Raw genomic sequence first — 11,951 nt, forward strand, 5'->3', positions numbered from 1 at the left:
CACAATCCTATCAATGTTGTAATAACACAATCCTATCAATGTTGTAATAACACAATCCTATTAATGTTTTAATAACACAATCCTATCAATGTTGTAATAACACAATCCTATCAATGTTGTAATAACACAATCCTATCAATGTTGTAATAACACAATCCTATCAATGTTGTAATAACACAATCCAATCAATGTTGTAATAACACAATCCTATTAATGTTGTAATAACACAATCCTATCAATGTTGTAATAACACAATCATATCAATGTTGTAATAACACAATCCTATCAACGTTGTAATAACACAATCATATCAATGTTGTAATAACACAATCATATCAATGTTGTAATAACACAATCCTATCAATGTTGTAATAACACAATCCTATCAATGTTGTAATAAGACAATCCTATCAATGTTGTAATAACACAATCCTAGCAATGTTGTAATAACACAATCCTAGCAATGTTGTAATAACACAATCCAATCAATGTTGTAATAACACAATCCTATTAATGTTGTAATAACACAATCCTATCAATGTTGTAATAACACAATCCTATCAATGTTGTAATAACACAATCCTATCAATGTTGTAATAACACAATCCAATCAATGTTGTAATAACACAATCCTATTAATGTTGTAATAACACAATCCTATCAATGTTGTAATAACACAATCCTATCAATGTTGTAATAACACAATCCAATCAATGTTGTAATAACACAATCCAATCAATGTTGTAATAACATAATCCTATTAATGTTGTAATAACACAATCCTATCAATGTTGTAATAACACAATCCTATCAATGTTGTAATAACACAATCCTATTAATGTTGTAATAACACAATCCTATCAATGTTGTAATAACACAATCCTATCAATGTTGTAATAACACAATCCTATCAATGTTGTAATAACACAATCCAATCAATGTTGTAATAACACAATCCTATTAATGTTGTAATAACACAATCCTATCAATGTTGTAATAACACAATCCTATCAATGTTATAATAACACAATCCTATCAATGTTGTAATAACACAATCCAATCAATGTTGTAATAACACAATCCTATCAATGTTGTAATAACACAATCCTATCAATGTTGTAATAACACAATCCTATCAATGTTGTAATAACACAATCCAATCAATGTTGTAATAACACAATCCTATTAATGTTGTAATAACACAATCCTATCAATGTTGTAATAACACAATCCTATCAATGTTGTAATAACACAATCCTATTAATGTTGTAATAACACAATCCTATCAATGTTGTAATAACACAATCCTATTAATGTTGTAATAACACAATCCTATCAATGTTTTAATAACACAATCCTATCAATGTTGTAATAACACAATCCTATCAATGTTGTAATAACACAATCCAATCAATGTTGTAATAACACAATCCAATCAATGTTGTAATAACACAATCCTATTAATGTTGCAATAACACAATCCTATCAATGTTGTAATAACACAATCCTATCAATGTTGTAATAACACAATCCTATTAATGCTGTAATAACACAATCCTATCAATGTTGTAATAACACAATCCTATCAATGTTGTAATAACACAATCCAATCAATGTTGTAATAACACAATCCTATTAATGTTGTAATAACACAATCCTATCAATGTTGTAATAACACAATCCTATCAATGTTATAATAACACAATCCTATCAATGTTGTAATAACACAATCCAATCAATGTTGTAATAACACAATCCTATCAATGTTGTAATAACACAATCCTATCAATGTTGTAATAACACAATCCTATCAATGTTGTAATAACACAATCCAATCAATGTTGTAATAACACAATCCTATTAATGTTGTAATAACACAATCCTATCAATGTTGTAATAACACAATCCTATCAATGTTGTAATAACACAATCCTATTAATGTTGTAATAACACAATCCTATCAATGTTGTAATAACACAATCCAATCAATGTTGTAATAACACAATCCTATTAATGTTGTAATAACACAATCCTATCAATGTTGTAATAACACAATCCTATCAATGTTGTAATAACACAATCCTATCAATGTTGTAATAACACAATCCAATCAATGTTGTAATAACACAATCCTATCAATGTTGTAATAACACAATCCTATCAATGTTGTAATAACACAATCCTATCAATGTTGTAATAACACAATCCAATCAATGTTGTAATAACACAATCCTATCAATGTTGTAATAACACAATCCTATTAATGTTGTAATAACACAATCCTGTCAATGTTGTAATAACACAATCCTATTAATGTTGTAATAACACAATCCTGTCAATGTTGTAATAACACAATCCTATCAATGTTGTAATAACACAATCCTATTAATGTTGTAATAACACAATCCTGTCAATGTTGTAATAACACAATCCTATCAATGTAATAACACAACCCTATCAATGTTGTAATAACACAATAACAAACATTTTAGGCCTCCAAGGTTAGAAAAGACATGATGAGAACTGAAGTTCCAAATTGATGTAGTGTCTTATTTGATGATGTCATGTCATTTTGTTCATGTCTCGTTTGGCAATGTTCTAGTTCCTGGTTTTTTTCCACTCCCTTGTTTTGTCGCCATGGTTACTCACCGTGTCCACATGTCTCTGATTAGTGCTGGCGTGCTCACCTGCTTCCCGAGCACTAATCAGAGGCAGTATTTAAGCTTGTCTTTGCCAGTCAGTCCCCCTTTTGTTGTTCAAACCACAGCTTATTGCTTTGTTTAGTTCATGTTTTATGTCCCAAGTTGTTTTTGCCTCCGCCTTGTGCGCGACTTTTGTTTGTACCTTTTTCAAGTCAAGATTAAATCCTGTTTTTACCTACACGCCATGTCCCGAGTAGTCCGTCTGCCTTCCTGGGAGAAGGACCCCTCAGCAAGCTGTGCCCCCCCCTATCGGGACAAAGTCCTGTTGAAGGTGTTGTTTAGTGGAGTCAAATCAGAAAGTTTGGACCACCCTGATTGTGATTGTTCATTATAACAGATTTCTTAATATAATGAATTTTGTTTTTCCAAATAAATTCGACCAGTATTTTGTCAATAGTTTTGCATATTTTGTGGTAAAGAAATAGCTGGAGACGTAAGCCGGGAGATTCCTTCTGCTTTGGAAAGCAAGGTTCCAACTTTTGAGGACAAATCTCTCTGTAGACATTGGTTAAATATTTTATTACTTTTTTCTACAATTGGATTAAAGTTGAAAACCGATCTAGAACTCTGATTTTTAGTGCTAAGTATTCCTAGGTCATTAATACTATCCTTAACTGGAATTTGAGATACAAACATGACTTCACAGCCATTAGTTGACACTTAGTCACATTTAGATGGAGACCAGAAGCCAAGGAAAAAACATGAATCACATCCAAGTTTAGGGGAATTAGAGAAGAGTCCTTCAAAGAGATTGTTGTGTCGTCAGATAATTATCTCTCTCTCTAACACAGAGATCCCCTTTAAACCAATACTTTTTAGACAAACCAATAACAGTTGGGTGGCTAACAGAAATAAATATGGAGAAATAGGACAATTTTGTTGTATCCCAGGTTGAACTCCAATCTTGGAGATGTAGCAGATTTGAGCTTCATCGAGCTATTACTATTGCAGTACACAGTTGTAATAGAGTTGTTATTACCATTGCAATACACAGTTGTAATAGAGTTTTTATTACCATTGCAGTACACAGTTGTAATAGAGTTTTTATTACCATTGCAGTACAAAGTCTTGATTGTTTTGCGGAAAAATTTGCCAAAGCCAAATTTCTCAAGTGTCCTGAAGATAAGTTCATGTTTGATGGAGTCAAAATAAGGAAGTCTTCATCATGAATGACCTCTGGGTAATCCACAATGTCAAATACAAGCCTGATATTATTCCAGGTGTGTCTCTCTCTCATAAAACCTGACTGTGTCTCATCAATGATGTCATCCAGAACCAATTTTAAACATTTAGCACAAATAATAGCTGCAATCTTATAGTCATTGTTTAGAAGGCTAATTGGACGCCAATTATCAATGATTAGTACATCTTTGTTTGGCTTGGGTTTAAGGGTAAGAAGGCCTTGTGTTAAAGTTGGAGGAAGGGCACCTGTATCAATACTTTCACAAAATACTTCTAGTAAGAAAGGAGCTAGCTCTTCTGAAAATATGTGATAGAATTCAGATGTAATACCATCCACTCCAGGAGATTTGTTATTCTTTAAACTATTAATTGATTGATTCCACTACTTCCTTGAGACAGATTGGACGCTCACAGAATACTTGGTCAGCTGTGCTGATTGATTTAGTTTCAGTTAAGGCGTCCATAAACTTAAGAGCATCACTTTTACAGTATTGAATATTGCATCATGGTTTGTAAAATTGACAACGAAAATTTGCAATCTGTTTTGCGTTATTGCAAACCACATTGTTTATTTTCTATTGATCAATGTTGTTGTTTTGAGGCTGACATCTTTCTAAACCAAAGAAATACGTGGAATTTTGTCCACCTTCCTCCAGCCATTGTTTTCTAGATCTTACAAAGGCTCATTCTGCTTTTAATTGATACACTTTGTCTCATTTATTTTGGTTTTCTAAGAGACTTTCTTTTTCTTCTGCTGACATATTATCTGGACATAAAGAGGATAATGCAGTAATGATTTTCCTCCTCAGAGCACTTATTCTCAGATAGATTGCTGCAATATTTTCTAATAAATGTACCTACCTCATATTTAAGGAGTTCCCAATTAGTATAATTGTTTTGGGTTTTGGCTTTATTAAGAAAAAAAAAGTATATTAAATCTTTAATCCTCATTTTAAATGCTTCATGACATAAAACTGAACTGTTGAGTTTCCAGTATGATCTTTTTGAAGGATTGTGAGAGGGATGTAAAGAGATGTGAATCTGAATAACTCCATGATCAGTCAAAGGAGAGGAGAGAATTTGAACAGTAACACAGTTTTGCAGTGATTTAGAAATGAACCACATTTCTATTCTAGACCTTCTTGAGCCTGACTTATTAGACCGGGTAAAGGATGTCTTATTAGGATTTTTACATCCCCAGGCATCAATTAAACCAAGCCTCTGCATCAGTAACTTTAGATTTGAGCTGACATTACTTTGAGAGCCTGGTGCTCATCTATTTATCAAGTGATTGTCAGTGACACTACATTTAAGTCACATCCCACAATATAAGCATTTGGAAATTTGGCAAGCCAGTGTAGAATTTTATTTTGCACTTCATCGAATAAAATAGTATTGTCAGGCACCGAGTTGTATCCATAAATGTTAGCAACTAGAAAGTTACTTTTCTGAACCTCAAAAACCTGATCTATTATGGCCATTTTTCATTAGTTACACTCTAGCTGTATTTTATTCAACGCTGATGACCAAATAACATCAAGTACTTGCTAACACAAATACATCTAATTGTTTTGTGTGTGTGTGTTTTGAAAACATCACTAAGATCAGCAGTTTGATAATGCGTTTTGATGTGTTTTGCAGTTAATCAACACCAGAGCAATCGATCAACAAGGGAGTGGAGTAGAACTCGTGATGAGCCTACCGCGTAATAATAATAATAATAATAATAATAATAATGATAATAATAATAATAATAATAATGATAATAATAATGATGTTGATGATGATGTTGATAATAATAATAATAATAATAATAATGATGATGATGTTGATGATAATAATAATGATGATGATGTTGATAATAATAATGATGATGATGATGATGTTGATGTTGATGTTGATGATGATGATGATAATGATGATGATAATGATAATAATAATAATAATAATAATAGTAATAATAATTAAGGCAACTCGTGTATTTCATGTACATCGATCGCCTTTTTTCCATTTATGTCTTCTTCGCTTGCCGTAAGTATGTATTTATCACCTGCATACTTATAGCGCCCCCTGTAGATAGCGGCAGTACAGAACTGTGGCGTCCAGAAGAAGTGCACGCAAAGTCTGACGCTCTTTTTCAAACTTTTATTGAGCAACTTATCTAACACAGCGCAACTTATCTTGTGTTTTTATTGAGCAACTTATCTAACACAGCGCAACTTATCTTGTGTTCCCTTCACAAGCACGTCTGTCCTCGTTTCTCATTTCCGCAACAACAACACTTCCTCCTTCTTCACCAATCACCTTCAGGCATTCAACGTTCAATACAGTAGGAATTCTGAAGATCACTCCTAAAGAACACAACATCAGCAGGTCGTTGCAGTACATTAGTTAACTTCTAGCTGTATTTTATTCAACGGTGATGACCAGATAACGTCAAGTACTTAACTAACACAAGTACATCTATTTTTTTGTGTGTGTGTGTTTTGAAAACATTACTATGATCAGCAGTTTCATATTGCGTTTTGATGTGTTTTGCAGTTAATCAACACCAGAGCAATCGATCAACAAGGATGTGGAGTAGAACTCACGTGATGAGCCTATCACATAATAATAATAATAATAATAATAATAATAATAATAATAATAACAATAGTAATAATAATAATAATATTTAATGCAACTCGTGTGTTTCATGTACATCGCCTTATTGCCATTTATGTCTTCTTCGCTCGGCGTAAGTATGTATTTATCGAGTGCAGACTTATAGCGCCCCCTGTAGACAGCGGCAGTACAGTACATTAGTTATACGTTCTAGCTGTATTTTATTCGACGCCGATGACCAAATAACGTCAAGTATTTGACTAACACAAATACATCTAATGTTTTTTATGTGTTTTGAAAACATTACTATGATCAGCAGTTTGATATTGCGTTTTGATATGGGACAAGCGGTAGTAAAATGGATGGATCGCTATGGTTTGCTGTTAATCGACACCAGAACAATCGATCAACAAGGAAGTGGATTAGAATTCACGTGAGCAGCCTACACATCATAACAATAAGAATCATAATAATAATAACAATACTATTAATTATATTGAAGGTCAAGTTTGCGCAAGAAAAATGAGGCGGGCGTTGCATTTTGTTTTTAAAGTTGGTGACCGAAACAAAACTGCTACATTCTACCGCGATGTCCTCGGCATGAAGGTAAGTTATTATCTTATTTCCACATCATGATGTACAACCAGCACTCTCTTTCCACATCATGATGTACAACCACCACTCTCTTTCCACATCATGATGTACAACCACCACTCTCTTTCCACATTATGATGTACAACCACCACTCTCTTTCCACATCATGATGTACAACCACCACTCTCTTTCCACATCATGATGTACAACCAGCACTCTCTTTCCACATCATGATGTACAACCACCACTCTCTTTCCACATCATGATGTACAACCACCACTCTCTTTCCACATTATGATGTACAACCACCACTCTCTTTCCACATCATGATGTACAACCACCACTCTCTTTCCACATCATGATGTACAACCACCACTCTCTTTCCACATCATGATGTACAACCACCACTCTCTTTCCACATTATGATGTACAACCACCACTCTCTTTCCACATCATGATGTACAACCACCACTCTCTTTCCACATCATGATGTACAACCAGCACTCTCTTTCCACATCATGATGTACAACCACCACTCTCTTTCCACATCATGATGTACAACCACCACTCTCTTTCCACATCATGATGTACAACCACCACTCTCTTTCCACATCATGATGTATAACCAGCACTCTCTTTCCACATCATGATGTACAACCACCACTCTCTTTCCACATCATGATGTACAACCACCACTCTCTTTCCACATTATGATGTACAACCACCACTCTCTTTCCACATCATGATGTACAACCACCACTCTCTTTCCACATCATGATGTACAACCACCACTCTCTTTCCACATCATGATGTACAACCACCACTCTCTTTCCACATTATGATGTACAACCACCACTCTCTTTCCACATCATGATGTACAACCACCACTCTCTTTCCACATCATGATGTACAACCAGCACTCTCTTTCCACATCATGATGTACAACCACCACTCTCTTTCCACATCATGATGTACAACCACCACTCTCTTTCCACATCATGATGTACAACCACCACTCTCTTTCCACATCATGATGTACAACCACCACTCTCTTTCCACATTATGATGTACAACCACCACTCTCTTTCCACATCATGATGTACAACCACCACTCTCTTTCCACATTATGATGTACAACCACCACTCTCTTTCCACATCATGATGTACAACCACCACTCTCTTTCCACATCATGATGTACAACCACCACTCTCTTTCCACATTATGATGTACAACCACCACTCTCTTTCCACATCATGATGTACAACCACCACTCTCTTTCCACATCATGATGTACAACCAGCACTCTCTTTCCACATCATGATGTACAACCACCACTCTCTTTCCACATCATGATGTACAACCACCACTCTCTTTCCACATTATGATGTACAACCACCACTCTCTTTCCACATCATGATGTACAACCACCACTCTCTTTCCACATCATGATGTACAACCACCACTCTCTTTCCACATCATGATGTACAACCACCACTCTCTTTCCACATTATGATGTACAACCACCACTCTCTTTCCACATCATGATGTACAACCACCACTCTCTTTCCACATCATGATGTACAACCAGCACTCTCTTTCCACATCATGATGTACAACCACCACTCTCTTTCCACATCATGATGTACAACCACCACTCTCTTTCCACATCATGATGTACAACCACCACTCTCTTTCCACATCATGATGTATAACCAGCACTCTCTTTCCACATCATGATGTACAACCACCACTCTCTTTCCACATCATGATGTACAACCACCACTCTCTTTCCACATTATGATGTACAACCACCACTCTCTTTCCACATCATGATGTACAACCACCACTCTCTTTCCACATCATGATGTACAACCACCACTCTCTTTCCACATCATGATGTACAACCACCACTCTCTTTCCACATTATGATGTACAACCACCACTCTCTTTCCACATCATGATGTACAACCACCACTCTCTTTCCACATCATGATGTACAACCAGCACTCTCTTTCCACATCATGATGTACAACCACCACTCTCTTTCCACATCATGATGTACAACCACCACTCTCTTTCCACATCATGATGTACAACCACCACTCTCTTTCCACATCATGATGTACAACCACCACTCTCTTTCCACATTATGATGTACAACCACCACTCTCTTTCCACATCATGATGTACAACCACCACTCTCTTTCCACATTATGATGTACAACCACCACTCTCTTTCCACATCATGATGTACAACCACCACTCTCTTTCCACATTATGATGTACAACCACCACTCTCTTTCCACATCATGATGTATAACCACCACTCTCTTTCCACATCATGATGTACAACCACCACTCTCTTTCCACATCATGATGTACAACCACCACTCTCTTTCCACATCATGATGTACAACCACCACTCTCTTTCCACATCATGATGTACAACCACCACTCTCTTTCCACATCATGATGTACAACCACCACTCTCTTTCCACATTATGATGTACAACCACCACTCTCTTTCCACATCATGATGTACAACCACCACTCTCTTTCCACATTATGATGTACAACCACCACTCTCTTTCCACATCATGATGTACAACCACCACTCTCTTTCCACATCATGATGTACAACCACCACTCTCTTTCCACATCATGATGTACAACCACCACTCTCTTTCCACATCATGATGTACAACCACCACTCTCTTTCCACATCATGATGTACAACCACCACTCTCTTTCCACATCATGATGTACAACCACCACTCTCTTTCCACATCATGATGTACAACCACCACTCTCTTTCCACATCATGATGTACAACCACCACTCTCTTTCCACATCATGATGTACAACCACCACTCTCTTTCCACATCATGATGTACAACCACCACTCTCTTTCCACATCATGATGTACAACCACCACTCTCTTTCCACATTATGATGTACAACCACCACTCTCTTTCCACATCATGATGTACAACCACCACTCTCTTTCCACATTATGATGTACAACCACCACTCTCTTTCCACATCATGATGTACAACCACCACTCTCTTTCCACATCATGATGTACAACCACCACTCTCTTTCCACATCATGATGTACAACCACCACTCTCTTTCCACATCATGATGTACAACCACCACTCTCTTTCCACATCATGATGTACAACCACCACTCTCTTTCCACATCATGATGTACAACCACCACTCTCTTTCCACATCATGATGTACAACCAGCACTCTCTTTCCACATCATGATGTACAACCAGCACTCTCTGGTCTTACCCCACATGGTTTAATGCGAGGCTTCTATACTCAACTAGATCCTCTGTCACCTTCTTATAATGACAGGTTTTGCGCCATGAGGAGTTTGATGAAGGCTGCAAAGCAACATGCAATGGGTGAGTCACTCCTGAGTTTGTTACTTCAATATGTCAATCAATCAATCAATCAAAGTTTACTTATATAGCCCTTAATCACAAGTGTCTCAAAGGGCTGCACAAGCCACAACCACATCCTGGGCTCAGATCCCAAATCAGGCCAAGGAAAAACTCAACCAAATGGGATAACAGGTGCAATGGACGTGGTGGAGTGGATCTAGTTCATAGTGTGAGAGTCCAGTCCATAGTGGATCTAACATAATAGTGTGAGAGTCCAGTCCATAGTGGATCTAGTTCATAGTGTGAGAGTCCAGTCCATAGTGGATCTAACATAATAGTGTGAGAGTCCAGTCCATAGTGGATCTAACATAATAGTGTGAGAGTCCAGTCCATAGTGGATCTAACATAATAGTGTGAGAGTCTAGTCCATAGTGGATCTAACATAATAGTGAGAGTCCAGTCCATAGTGGATCTAACAGAATAGTGTGAGAGTCCAGTCCATAGTGGATCTAACATAATAGTGTGAGAGTCCAGTCCATAGTGGATCTAACATAATAGTGAGAGTCCAGTCCATAGTGGATCTAACATAATAGTGTGAGAGTCCAGTCCATAGTGGATCTAACATAATAGTGTGAAAGTCCAGTCCATAGTGGATCTAACATAATAGTGAGAGTCCAGTCCATAGTGGATTTAACATAATAGTGTGAGAGTCCAGTCCATAGTGGATTTAACATAATAGTGTGAGAGTCCAGTCCATAGTGGATCTAACATAATAGTGTGAGAGTCCAGTCCATAGTGGATCTAACATAATAGTGAGAGTCCAGTTCATAGTGGATCTAACATAATAGTGTGAGAGTCCAGTCCATAGTGGATCTAACATAATAGTGAGAGTCCAGTCCATAGTGGATCTAACATAATAGTGTTAGAGTCCAGTCCATAGTGGATCTAACATAATAGTGAGAGTCCAGTCCATAGTGGATCCAACATAATAGTTAGAGTCCAGTCCATAGTGGATCCAACATAATAGTGTTAGAGTCCAGTCCATAGTGGATCTAACATAATAGTTAGAGTCCAGTCCATAGTGGATCCAACATAATAGTGAGAGTCCAGTCCATAGTGGACCAGCAGGAGATCACCTTGAGTGGAGACAGGTCAGCAGCACATAGACATCACCAACTGATGCACAGATGAGAGGTCCACCCTGGGTGCTGACTTTGAACAGCTAGCGCATCGTCTGTGGTCAGCTAATAACCTCTCCACGCAGAAGAGGGGTGCAGAGCAGAAAAGAGACGGCAGATCAACTGGTCTAAAAGGGGGTCTATTTAAAGGCTAGAGTATACAAATGAGTTTTAAGATGGGACTTAAATGTTTCTACTGAGGTAGCATCTCTAACTGTTACTGCTAGAACATTCCAGAGTACTGGAGCCCCAATAGAAAACACTCTATAGCTTGCAGACTTTTTTTGGGCTCTGG

At 36.8% G+C, this 11,951-nt stretch overlaps 1 protein-coding gene across 3 annotated transcripts in view; it reads left to right on the plus strand.

Annotated features, from left to right (window-relative positions):
* Positions 1-6,792: 6,792 nt before the first annotated feature.
* Positions 6,793-11,951, plus strand: part of glod4 (glyoxalase domain containing 4) — an 18,812-nt gene continuing 13,653 nt past the window's right edge. Inside the window, exons 1-3 of one of the 3 annotated variants that reach the window (XM_061878289.1) lie at positions 6,793-6,921; positions 6,991-7,094; positions 10,450-10,499. In XM_061878289.1, the coding sequence (XP_061734273.1) occupies positions 7,011-7,094; positions 10,450-10,499 (134 nt within the window). In that variant the 5' untranslated portion in view covers positions 6,793-6,921; positions 6,991-7,010. Of the gene's footprint in view, positions 7,095-10,449; positions 10,500-11,951 lie in introns of all 3 variants that reach the window. The other 2 variants (XM_061878290.1, XM_061878288.1) reach the window with 2 other exon arrangements.

The sequence above is a fragment of the Nerophis ophidion genome, linkage group LG18 (assembly GCF_033978795.1).
Source record: "Nerophis ophidion isolate RoL-2023_Sa linkage group LG18, RoL_Noph_v1.0, whole genome shotgun sequence".
Lineage (NCBI taxonomy): Eukaryota > Metazoa > Chordata > Actinopteri > Syngnathiformes > Syngnathidae > Nerophis > Nerophis ophidion.